Here is a 13,472-nt window from a genome sequence, read left to right on the forward strand (position 1 = left end):
GCGACAGGAGACTGCAAGGCAGAAGGAGCCCGAGAAGGGGGAGCCTGGGTGGGGCTGGAGGACGGTGCGCTCCAAGGCGGCCCAGGCCCACCGGCCGAGGGAGCCTGCGGGAGCGGCCACACGTCACCATGGAGCTGCTGTCCACCTGTCCCCTCAGGCTGCGGGCCCAGGATCCAGAGGAAGGGACACTTCTGGAAACACCCAGAGTTTCCAGGGCAGCCACGTTTCTCAGAGCCAACGGCCCTTGACACCTAATAAAAGACACCATTCTCCTTGACGGGCTGAAAAGTAAGGGTGAGACGCCCAGAAACAGAGAAAAGAGCCCCTTGGTTTTAGCACGACCACGCCAGCTACAACCCTGAGGAGGCGTCTGAGAAGGGCCCCATGGGCTGTGGGTCAAATTCTTCGTGTTCCTATCATGGGTGCTCACTCTGAGTCTGGCTCTGGAACAAAGGTGACAGTGGGTGGCAACAGGTTAACTTACGCTTGGCATAGACGTCTCTACAAGACACGCCCGTGATGTCCAGCTTCCGCAGGTTCTCGCAAACGCCATACTCTGCAAAAAGAAACATTTGCTGGAGATCATGGTCAAGAAATCATGAAACGACAGAAACGGATGGATGGAGGGCGGGGGTCGGAGTATGGGGAGGTGCGCTGAAACCTTGGCCCCGTCTTCCAAGTGTGTGTCTGTCCCTTGCTGGGGAGGTTTTGTGGGACTTCGGCACACAGCACCCGCACTCACCAGTGAAGCCTTTATCCTGGGTTCAGACCACACCTGACGAAAGGACAATCTGCACTGTCCACTCCGATGAGCTCCAGAAGCCTCAGGGCACAAACCCAAAATCGGACAACGCCCAGCTCGTGACGGGGTGCGGCACAAGCTCAGTGGTCGGGAAACAACACGTTCCCAGGAAATGAGATGGTCCTTGGTGTCAGGGTTCCACCAAGGCCCCCTGAACCCCTGCTGTGGCTCGCCACGCTGCTGGTTCTATTAAACAAAGCCACAGGCCTGTGATCAGAGTCCCGGGCGAGATCCTGGAAGGAAGAGCTGCACACGCGTGTCCCTTTGGCACCAGGCCACCTAGACCCCAGCCAGTGACAGGGATCCTTGGAACCCTCCTGCTTCCTTCTCCCTTTCCCCGCCCCGCCCCACCACAGCCCCACTTTTCCAAGTCACGCCCCAGCACTTCCCAGCTGAAACCTCAGGTGACCGGGTCCCAGCAGGGCTTTGAAAGGAAAGCACGGACCTGAGCCAATCACCGCGGATCCAGACCCGCCCACTGGCCAAGCTAACAATAACCACACCTGCCCGGTACCAACCGTTGCTCGGGCCAGGCGTCAGTGTGGCCGACCCTGCCGGCAGGCCCGAGACTGCTGCTGCCACTACCCCGTCCACATCAGTGCGGAGGAAACACGCGCAGAGAGGCCTGAGGCTGGCACAGCGGAGCAGAGCTCGCGCTGCGGGACCGGGAACTGCAGCCCGGACGGGGCGCCTCAGGGTGGCAAGAGTGGCCCCCCGCCCAGGCCCTCACGCATCACCACAGGACTCTCCCCGTGCTCACACTCGGTGCAAGCGTCCGGCTGGGGCTTCACGGCACGGCCGCCTCTGGGACCGTGCCCCCGGCACAGGAAGGCGCATCAAGGCTGGGCAAGGCTGGCATCTCAGCAGGCCGTCTGGAACGTGGATCGACACAGTGGGACCGGCAGTGGCAACGTGCTGCCCCCCACCCCCGGCCCCGATCCTCCAGAGGTCCGGTCTGGCCTTTTCAACAGAATGGATGATACTGGCCCAAATGCCTCTGTGAGCCGGTAGCGCTTCAACGGTACCCAAAGTAAAGCTCGAGATGCACGCAGCACGGAGAAGCTACCTGGGGGCTGGCGGCTCAGGCCTGCCCGGGACCCTGCTTCTCCCTACCTCCTCTGCTGACGAACAGACGCGACACTGAAGACTAAGACAAAAATCACAGCCTTGCTCGTTATCAAGCAAAAAAAGCACAAAGCATGCAGGGTATCCTGCTGGCTGGAGAGCGAGGACTGGAGGCTGAGGGCCTGGGAGCCCTCCGTGAGCCTGGGGCACGGACTCAGCCACACCTGCATGGAACCTGAGACAGCACGGCTCGTCCACACCCGCACAGGCCACCCGGGCGGCAGAACAAACTGAAGCAGCCAGTCTACCCCACAGTCACTGAGAAGGGCTCTGCTCCACATACGCGGCCTTCACCACTTCCTGTCCGCTCTGTGATGCCCACTGCAGCCCAGCGGCTCCTCCCGAGAGCCACCGGTCGGCGGTCACTACTGTGTCTGGCTCTCCAGACACACTGGCTTTCTCTTGTGCAAACCATGCACTTCAAAGTTGCCACCGCACAAGATTGCTGCTTCGCTTTGTTTGCTGTGTGGTTTTGAAAGGACAGCTCCTTCCCGGTTTCAGCAGGCCACCAGTGCGTGCAGTGACGGACAATGAGGAGTCTCTTACCGCCTCCTTGGCCAAGTGGTATGACTGCAGGGGGCGGGGGTGGCGATGGTCCTCCGTGAACCGCACGCTTGTATAATATGCGCACTGGCACCCTCGGTGCCAAGAGTCAGATACAGGGCACAGATGTGAGAGCGGGAAGTCAACGGCCAGGCCTCCGTGAGGCACTGATGCTGCTCCCTGGGCCCAGGTCGCCGAAGGCTGGTGACTTGACATGGCTTTTGCGTCAGAGTCCAACCCACACTCCGTCGCGACAGGAGCCAACCTCCCGAATGGCTCCAAGGGCTGCAGCCACAACGGCCACATCACCAGCTTTCTGTGCGCTGCGTGAGGGCACAGCACTGCTGGCTGGCATCGCATGGGCTATGAAGCTGCACGAGCAGTAAGTGTCCACAAAAACCCCACCAGCAATCAGAAGAAAAGCAAAATTAGGGTGCCGTGCTAATAAATACAGCAATCCTTGGCGGGGTTTTCTTAATGTTCCCTAAAGGCCCTAACAAATCCACCAAGGCAGAATAATGCCATTCTGACCTAACTGTCCCTCGGAGAAATGTTTATTTTCCACCTGATGGAAAATCTTTCTCTTGAATAGGGAATAAGAACAACGCCACATCCTCTGATTGTTCCAGAAACCTTCCAAAAGTCATGAGGGGAAACTGCCCTTAAAATAGCTTTGGGGGGGGCGCCTGGGTGGCTCAGTCGGTTGGGCATCTGACTTTGGCTCAGGTCGTGATCTCACGGTTCGAGTGGGTTCAAGCCCCACGTCGGGCTCTGTGCTGACAGCTCAGAGCCTGGAGTCTGCGGCTGATTCTGTGTCTCTTTCTGTCTCTGCCCCTCCCCCACTTGTGCTCTGTCTCTCAAAAATAAATTTAAAAAAAATAAAATAAAATAAAATACCTTTAGGGCCTGCAGACTGGCCAGCACCATGTACCCTTGCTTCTAGAAAAACTACCACGTGTGACCTCTATCCTTTGGCACAGACCCTGTCCCAGATGACTGAAAGCTAGCACAGCAAACCAGGATGCCTCCGGCTGCTTCTCAAGTACTGGATTTGGGGTGGAAGGCGGGCGATTCAAGTCTCCTGGCTGGGGCATCCGGCCGGCTCAGTTGGTGAAGCATGCGACTCTTGATCTCGGGGTCGTGAGTTCAAGCCCCACGTTGGGTATAGAGATGACTTAAACGAAAAACTTTTTTACAAAAAAGGTCTCCCTGCTTATCTATTATATAAAATAGCTGAAGAGACTCTTTTTTGGAGAGTGCCTACTCCAATGATGGCCACAAAATAAAAAATAAAAATTAAATTTAAAAAAAAAGAGGTTGGGAGGGGGAGAAAAACGGGTGAGCTGGGCTTGAGGAAATTTATAAAATGTGGAAAAGTACGGGCACACAGAATTACCGTATGACCTGCTCTCATTCTCCATCTGGGATACATCCCCAAAAGAGCTGAAGGAGGGGCCCCTGCACCCACGCTCCCAGCAGCACTACTCACAATATCCAGAAGGCAGGTAAGTGGGCCATCCACACAACGGGATATCATTCAGCCTTAGAAAGGAAGTAAACCCTGCCACCTGCTATAACATGGATAAACCTTGGGGACCTTATGCTCAGTGACACAAGCTGGTCCCCAGAAAACAAATACTGCAGGATTCCCTGGGGTAGTGAGATTCAGAGAGACAGACAGAAGAATGCTGGCTGCCGGGGCTGGGGGAGGAAATGGGGAGCTAGTGATGGGGACAGAGGCACAGCTGAGCAAGAAGGGAAAGTCCTGGAGACGGACGGGGGCGATGGCTGCACGATGATGTGAAAGTGCTCAGTGCCACAGACCTGTGCATTTACAAACAGCCCAAGTGGAAGTTTTTGTTGCATGTGTACATTCACCACAGTAAAAAAAAGGAAACTGCCACTTCAAGTATTCCAACTGGAAAATTTCCACAGCGCCTGGGGGGCTCCATCGGTTGAGCGTCCGACGTCGGCTCAGGACGTGATCTCACAGTTCGTGGGTTTGAGCCCCGCGTCAGACTCTGTGCTGACAGCTCGGAGCCTGGAGCCTGCTTCGGATTCTGTGTCTCCCCCTCTCTCTGCCCCTCCCACACTCTCTCTCTCTCTCAAAAATAAAATAAACATAAATTTTTTTTTTTTTTTTTTACCAAAAAGCTATTTGAAAAATGTTTTGCCCGAGAGAAAAAACAGCCCAGTGATTTGGCCCAAGTCAAGCCAACACAAGCGGCAGCCTCTTGTGACCTAACTGCCAGGGGCTGCCAAGTGCTCACCACGCATTCCCTGTCCAACGAGCTCCGGGCCGTATGATGGGGTTTCCCAAAAACTCCCCATCCACACGGCACTCTGGTCAGTCTCTATGGGTGGGAGAGAGTGGGCTAGAAGCGTTCTCTCTCTCCCTCACCCCTGCAGAAACCAGCAGACACACTTCTGCTTCTTGAGAGGCCCATTCCCTGGAAGGGAAGGTGGAGATTAACAGACACAGTCCCTGTGCCAGCCATGACAGATAAGCACACACATCAGAGCAGAAGGGGACCAAGAACGGGAACGCCGGGGCGCCTGGGTGGCTTGGTCGGTTAAGCGTCCGACTTCGGCTCAGGTCATGATCTCACGGTCCGTGAGTTCGAGCCCCGTGTCAGGCTCTGTGCTGACAGCTCAGAGCCTGGAGCCTGTTTCAGATTCTGTGTCTCCCTTTCTCTCTGCCCCTCCCCTGTTCATGCTCTGTCTCTCTCTGTCTCAAAAATAAATAAACATTAAAAAAAAAAAATTAAAAAAAAAAAAAAAAAAAGGAACGGGAACGCCATTCTTCCGTGTGCCACATCAGTGCCAGAGGCGGCCACGGAGGGACCCAGCCTCCTCCTCCCCGTTCACGCTGTGACAGCACCGCACTCAGACGCTACCGCAGCGAGCCGATGGGCACACAAGACAAATCTGGAAAGGGAAGTTGTCCCCCAGCCCTGGAGGGAGGTGGATGGCAGCCGTGATGGGAGGCCACAGGCAGCACCAAAAAAAAAAAAAAAAAAAAAAAAAAAAAAAGGCATGGAAGATTCTAGGTAGAAAAGCAGCAAGGACAGAGCCTCCACAGAGAACCATTAACCCGTGGGGGCGCCAGCAGAGATGTGCCTGGAAATGCAGGCGGGGGCTCCAGGGAGGCCGCTGCACCACCAGGTAAGGCAGAGGCAGGAGGAAAGGACCGTGTGACCAGACATGTCACTGCACGAGCAGGGAGAAGGGCCGGAAGGTGGACCAGAGGCTGCTCATGTCCTTCCTACCTGCTGCACGCTGCAGGGTTCTCTAAATAAAACTCTAAGATGGCTTGATTGGTAAGACTGATTTTTGTGTGCACTAAACTAGGAGCGAAATACCCTCCTTAATAAAGTATGGCTCCAAGTTTGACTTGAGGCTAAAAACGAAGTTGGGGGCTGGGGCTGGTGGGAGGGGGATCTCCACCAGGCAGGACAGGGGAGTTGGGCACCCAGTCCCCGGGTTTCCCGACACCGCTGCTCTGTGCCAGTATCCAGGACCACCTCTCCAACGACAGACCACTGACCTGAAACCCATGTGTTCTCCAGTGCCCTGCTTCGCTTAGCTATTACTGTAACTGCATGAAATGCCTTTCTCTCTCTCTCTCTCTCTCTCTCTCTCTCTGTCTTTTTAATAATGTAGCAGATCTGGAAAAACTCTGCAGCCAGCTCATCTTAGGATGGTAAGACTGTAAAACCCAAAACATGGACACAGCCCACAGGTGTCTCTTATTCAACACCTGGACTATTTGGGACACTTAAACAAACACCTCCCCAGGACGGCTGACACCGCCTATGACTCATGTGACTTGTTCTCAACGAGTTCAGTCCATGTAAAGGTAAGCGATCTCAGTGCCAACGGGCTAAGGACTCTGACCCCAGTCCGCCTCCCACGACAGGCACCCACCTGCTGGCCAAGTGACACCCACTCCTGGGAATGCCCATCTGTCACCCTCAGACACCCACACTCCCTGCCCCGCCGCCCACAGATGAGACCAGGAGAGAAGCCCATGAGCCTGACGGGGCAGTCACTGCCACCCCTCCCCGGACCTTGTCTAGTGTTTCTGACACGTCCCTGCCCCTCCACTAACGCTCCACACACAGGCCTGGCCAGCTCAGGTTCCCGAGCCTCTCCATGGACAGTGATGGTGTCGCTGGCAGAGGACGCTGACTCATGAGTTCCAAACCCCGCCAGCCTTGGGGAAAGGGCCTTCTTTGCAGAGGACGCTTGTTCCTCTGCAAAGTCCCAAAGACACCCTTGTGTTTGCAAGCCCTTTCCAGCCAGAAAGACAAAGTCAGAGCCTCACACGTGTTACACACTCATTTTATAAACACAGGGCAACAGTAAAAATGGCAGTGCCTGGACTTCTAAGAACCAATCGATTCTTTTTGGCAAGGTAACAGTGTCCATCCAATTAAATACGGTCGGGGGACATCTTTATTCGATGCTTTGTGGGTACGAGGTTCACTTTCTAACTTACTTTTTAAATTTTTTTTTTAACATTTTTATTTATTTTTGAGACAGGGAGAGACAGGGCATGAACAGGGGAGGGTCAGAGAGAGGGAGACACAGAATCTGAAACAGGCTGCAGGTTCTGAGCTGTCAGCACAGAGCCCGACGTGGGGCTCGAACTCACGGACTGTGAGATCATGACCTGAGCCGAAGTCGGCCGCTTAACCGACTGAGCCACCCAGGCGCCCCTCTAGCTTACTTTTTTAAGGTCAAAAAGACGAAGTCTAAAAAAATGTTCCCCTATGATGCACCACTGTCCTATACCCTTTTCTGCTTTGCTAACTAGAAGGCAAAGGTTTCTCTGTAAAGCACCATATGAGATTCAACTTGCAAAAACACAGAGGACTATAGTCCTTTCAATTGGTAAAGCAGGAAGAAAAGATAAAGGTTTTCCCTCAAATTGTGAAATCCTGCTGCATGTACCGGAGGGGGGCTGGCCTCCCGTGCGTTTCTATTACGGGAACAGTTCACTGACCTGCCCATCCCACCACCAAAACTAGTGGGCTAGGATCTGCTTTACAAGTAATCATAAAATATCCCTGAAGCCAGCCTTATAATGTACAGCTTGCCCATTTCACCTCTTCCTAAGATGACCTTCCAATTTTAACCGTATTTAACAAAAGCCACGTTGCTCCTATTTTCCATCAGCATATCAGATAGGACAGAAATAGCATTTTCTTCTGATTGCAAAACCAGAATTAAATATTGGTTTTTAATTTCCCATTTCTGTCAAAAAGATCATACATTATTGGAAACGGATTATTTCTAATCATGACAGAATCTAAACCCACTTTAGACTTACCACAGATCAAAATATTACCCAAACATCATTCTGTGTGTCAAAAAAACTTACCATCAAGGGAAGAAATGGGCAAATTATACATATACATATAATATATATATCTTAAATTCAAAACCTGACACCAGCAGGTACTGAGCTGAATGAAATGAAATCCTTATGTCTGAATATTTACAGCTCAGTGTGGGAGGGGAAAAACACACGCATTCTAAATTTGTCTTTTGTTATTTGATTATTGTGATTAAGAACTAGGGTGTGAATGTGGACCTCTAAATTCACCAACTAAATGGTGAAGTATTAACCAAGAAAAGCCTCGTCAGGGTCAAAGGCAAAATAACGCACTTGGCTTTGCCCTCAGAACTCCGAGAAGTGATGACTTATTTATAGCCCCACACGTAAGTTACTGCAGGAGGCCTGCAGCCTAAGGAGTGATGATGCATCAAAAAGTGTTTACCCTGGCCCTGGTCTGCACCCGCCCTGGAGGCCAGGCTTGGTTTGATCCCGTTCCTGTAAGCCAGCCAGTTGTTATGTGCGGACCCCAAAATTAGGAGCTCAGACTTGGCTTCTCCCAACAACCTTCTTTCACCTGCCCAGAGAAATACCACTAGAAAATATTTGATCCAACGGCTCCAATAAGCAGCAGACTAGAAAAGCCAAAGTTCTATACAAATAACTGATTTATTGCTAGGACACTGGAAATTGTGAACGTCTCACCAAACATTATAGAGAGCTACCTCGTTTTCAGTTCCCAGTGCTACCCCCCGACCCTCCCCCCTTGCAAAATCATCCTATCATTTTAAACATGCAGGCATTGTCTGCACCCTGAAAGTCACTCATGGCCCTAAATCCTGTAAAGCAAGAAAACACAGGTGTATGGTATCCTCTTTCCCACTCCCATTTTTGTGGGTTGTTTTCTGTTCTGGAAAATCCAATCAAAAGATAGAAAGCAAACATGTAAACATGCAAAGTCACTAATTAGTCTCACCCACCCAAGACACTAAAAAATGGAGGCACCATTATACTCCTGTCAGGGCTGGACCAGACCTGGAGGTTCCATTCACGAAACCTGAGGGGGCAAGGACAACTCACCTTCTCAGCCAGCCTGAGATCCAGCCTCCTGATCACCAAGGCTGGGAGTACTTTGGTTTTTACCTAAATAGACCTGGCACTTTGGCCTTATGAACACTCACCTTAACCAAATGTCTAGTTCAGGAAAGAAGAACTTTGGGAATTAAGAGAAGTGAAATCAGGCCTGTCTCATACATGACTATTCGTATACGTGTATATGTATTTCAAACACAATTAGACTAACGCTATGACACATCTAGATATACCATATAGGATTGCCAACAGTCCAATGTTTGACATAAATGAGCTTGCAATTCAAGCTACCAGAATGAACTACTGAAATCAAAGACCCAGCTGCCAACCATCTTCATAACCTTGAGATGAAAATCATTACTTAAACCCAAAATTCATGAATTTGATTAACATGTAACTTTCACAAAAGTCATTATAAATGAAGTTAAATTGCAAATGACTATAGACTACACGAAAATGTTTTACAATATAGTAAACAGAAATCGATCCAGGTGAAATAAATTAAACCCACAAAATAGTAAGAAAATAATAGGGGAGAAAATGGGCAAAAAGGATAGGCAAACAAGAGAAATCCAAACTGCCAATGATTATTTTTTTAAATGTGCATCCTTACTAGTTATCAGGCACATGCAAATTAAAATAAATAAAAATGCATTGTTCAGGGGTGCCTGGGTGGCTCAGTTAGTTACGCACCCAACTTCTGATCTTGGCTCAGGTCATGATCTTACAGTCGCGAGACTGAGCCCCACAGGGGCTCTGCACTGACCGTGCAGAGCCTGTTTGGGATTCTCTCCTCTCTCTCTCTCTCTCTCTCTCTCTCTCTCTCTCTCTGTCTCTTTGCCCCTCACCAGCTCACACGCTCTGTCTCAAAATAAATAAATAAACTTTTAAAACATGGATCTTTCAGATTAGAAAGAATTTGGCAGATACTGGATTAAATGGGATAACTTACAATAGCTGGGCCAGAAATGACTGCAACTTTGTAATGATGCATAATGAACATTTGTATTTCATCTTTTGTGACTTAACCTGTTCATGCTCTAGTGACAGGTGTGAAAGCAGCTAAATCAAGCCCAGAAATAACTGGGCAGTACCTAGCAAAAGTGCAAATCGCACAGCCCACTGCCCCAGCAACACTACTTCTGCGTGTATGTTATCTGCATTCAAGGAAACGTATTGTTCACTGTATGCTATATGTAATAAAAGAAAGAAATAAAAATAAGAGAAGCAACAAAGTGTGGTCTCTCCAAATGATGAACCACCACACAGCATTTAAAAAGAGTGAACCAAAATTAAATGTATTCACATGGACAGAACTTAAAAACAGAAGTTCACAAGGGGAAAAAAAGCAGATGTACGATACTCACAGATGATATATTTCTAAAAACTAAACCACCACAAATGTTACATTTGGGGACAATGTCCTAGCATACGCTATATACAGATGTAAATTAAGCCTATGACAGTGGCTGCTTCTTGGAGTAGCAAAGGGCAGTGTTGACCAGAAGGGAGGACTGTGAGTATCAGCTGAGATGTTTTCTGTTAAAAAAAAGGTCAAGAGGTGCCTGGGTGGTTCAATCCCTTGGGTTGATCATCTGACTCGTGGTTTTGGCTCAGGTCATGATCTCACAGTTCCTGAGATCAAGCCCCGCGTCTGGCTCTGTGCTGATGGTACGGAGGCTGCTTGGGATTCTGTCTCCCTCTCTATCTGCCCCTCCTCTGCTCTCTCTCAAAATAACTAAATAAATAAACATTTAAACAATCAAAAAAAAAAATTACAAAGGTAGAGGAATCAAAAACAAATATAACAAAAGAATTAACACTTATTGGGGGTGACTAGGAATATACCTGTTTTTCCATTTTATTTATTTATTTTTTTTTTTGAGAGAGAGAGAGACAGAGCGTGAGCAGGGGAAGGGGAGAGGGAGAGGGAGACACAGAATCCGAAGCAGGCTCCAGGCTCTGAGCTGTCAGCACAGAGCCCGATGCGGGGCTTGAACCCACAGACTGTGAGATCATGACCTGAGCCGAAGTCGGACGCTCAACCGACTGAGCCACCCGGGCACCCCCTGTTTTACCATTTTTATCTTTTTTTTTTTTTTTTTTTTTAATTTCTCAAAATGAGAACTTTCCCAGTTAGCCTTCCTTCTACCACATGGTCTGCTGTCCCAGGAAAGCTGAACTGAGAAGCGCCCCAGCAGGGAGGGACTGCATAGTCCTCTCTCTGTCCCAACTACCTTCTACAACCGCATCAGGACTTCCTATATTTCCATTAGCGACTCTACAATCCACCCTGAACTCTATCCCCAGTGAGTTTTACTCTGTGGCATACCTTTGAGTTTTTGATTACACAAAAGTCTTCGCTACTCTCTGTTTCTAGAGTTGAGCTAGCCACATTACAATTCCCCAGAGACAAACCCATCGGAAAGCACCACACTGGTTTGGCTGACGGATGGACAAACTTCTCAAAGCACAATGGAACACCTGTGACCAATCTGGGTCTTACAGGTGAACAAAAAGCAAAACAAATGAAAAGACAGAGTTCAGAGAGAAAGAGAAAGGGGAACTTTCTTTGCCTCTACTTTAAAATGTCAAAGGAAATGCACTTGCCACATACAAGACAAAAGGTGAATACTGCTAATACTTGGAGAATTCTTACAAATTTGTTCTTACAAAAATAGACTGTCTTAAGAGACCAAAACAAAAACACACAAATAAGGAATCACAAGACATGAAATACAATGGCCAAGAGGCCCCATAATAGAACATTACCATTTAGGGGGTGAGAGTTTCACATGCATCATCTCATTTAACCCTCAACGTGACCCTAAGGGAGCAGCATTTCCCAAATACCTGGGAAGGCGAAGCAGCGTGTCCAAGATCTCACGGCATATAAATAGAGCCTGAACCGCTGAGTAAAAATCCAGAGCCCTGACCACTGAACATTACCGCAGAGATATGACTGACTGACCCCCTTGTTGGGGGGAGGGGTGGGGGTGGAATCCGGGGAAAGCGGTCTTCTCAGGCACCCTCTGGGGTGGGAGGGGGTGCAAATTCCAACGGCTGGGCAGTGGGTGTCTATGTGCCATCAGTGTGTGCACTCCACTACCCACAAACGTGCTGCGAGGACGTGCACCCTAACAAGACAATCGCAGACGTCCTAAAAGACACATGGACATATAAATTGCTACAGTATCTGCTTAAAAGCAGCCCTGACAAGCACTGTTTATGACCAGGAAAAACTGCAAACTCAGAAGTCGACCGGTAAGGGACTAACTAGTCTGTGGCACATGCACGCAGAGACATACCACGAAGCTTTTTCTATAGTAAACTGTCTCTAGAAGAATATACATGGTACGATCCCATCTAAGTAAAAATGTGTACAGGACTCTACATGTGCATACGGAGAGACGTTTTCCAAAATTGTAAGAATGGGTTATCTTTGATGGCAGGGATCTCTGATGATCTTTAATTTCTTCCTTCTGCCATTCAGCATTGTCTGGATTTTTTTCTCACCTATCCTTCTTACCAAAACATGACACCTCACTGAACACCTGGCATTTGTCAACGTTCAAACGTTGTCCAGAGACTCTGGAACTCTGGATTAAGTAAACCCTTCCTCCTGGGATTTGTTACAAAACTAACTATTCGCCACCGTCATTACTGCCACCAGCATCCAAGAGAGGGAACTCAACCCTCGCTCCACCTGCCCCTCCACAGACCCGCCCCTAAGGAGACCCTCCACACTCCCCGGCTCGGGCTGCTTCCCCAACCGTTCGCCTTCACCCCCTTCGCTCTGCTCAGCTCCGCCCCCCGAGGCCTGGGGACCGAGGCCGATGCCCACATGCGTCAGCTTACTCCCTGGCCTGAACCCAGCCCCAACCCCAGCACAGTCAACCGTCCTGTCCCTGAGGCCGGGGGACCCTCCACCCCCGCTCAAGGCCCCCAAGGCGGGTAGAGCGCGGCTCCGCGGCCCTGCGGGGACTCCACCTCTCCCAGACTCCGCGCCCCGGCAGTGTGGGAGACAGCCCCGGAGTCACCGCCCCCCGCCCGGCCGGGACCCTCCCCCGGGGGGAACCCCGCCCGCCAGGACCCCCGCCCCCGGCGCGCTCACCCTCCCGGCAGCGCCTTCTCCAGATGGTGTCGGTGTGCAGGATGCGCCGGAACTTGGTGCAGACCTGGGCCAGGCTGGGCAGGTCGGTGCCGGGCAGCGAGGCGAAGATCTCCACCAGCAGCTCCGGCGGCAGCTCCAGCAGAGAGCAGCGCGGGGGCGACGAGGGGCCCGCGCCCCGGCCGCCCCCCGCCCCGGCCAGCGCCGCCGCGCCCGCCTCGATGCGCTCCTCCTCGGGGTCCGTGTCCGGCTCGCTGTCGGCCGCCGCGGTCTCAGCCGGGCCCCGGCGCTGCTGGCGTCGCCGGCATCCCCGCGACGGGCCCACGCCGCAGAGGCGAGCGCACACCGCCATGCCGGCGCGAGGGACGGCCGCGGCGGCGCCCCCGACCGAGCGCGCGCGCGGGCGGGGAGCCGACCACGGCCCCCGACAACGAGCCCGACACGGCCCCCGAGGAGGA

General features: G+C 51.3%; 1 protein-coding gene across 4 annotated transcripts in view; it reads right to left on the minus strand.

Moving 5' to 3' along the window:
• The window catches only part of FBXO31 (F-box protein 31), a 48,667-nt gene that overhangs the window by 28,876 nt on the left and 6,319 nt on the right, over positions 1 to 13,472 (minus strand). For 3 of the 4 annotated variants that reach the window (XM_049622635.1, XM_049622634.1, XM_049622633.1), the window contains exons 1-2: positions 13,018 to 13,398; positions 485 to 556 (exon numbers count right to left, since the gene is read on the minus strand). In XM_049622635.1, coding sequence (XP_049478592.1) covers positions 485 to 556; positions 13,018 to 13,366 — 421 coding nt within the window. In that variant the 5' untranslated portion in view covers positions 13,367 to 13,398. Of the gene's footprint in view, positions 1 to 484; positions 557 to 13,017; positions 13,399 to 13,472 lie in introns of those variants that run through there. The other variant, XM_049622636.1, reaches the window with a different exon arrangement.

The sequence above is a fragment of the Panthera uncia genome (assembly GCF_023721935.1).
Source record: "Panthera uncia isolate 11264 chromosome E2 unlocalized genomic scaffold, Puncia_PCG_1.0 HiC_scaffold_20, whole genome shotgun sequence".
Taxonomy (NCBI): Eukaryota; Metazoa; Chordata; class Mammalia; order Carnivora; family Felidae; genus Panthera; species Panthera uncia.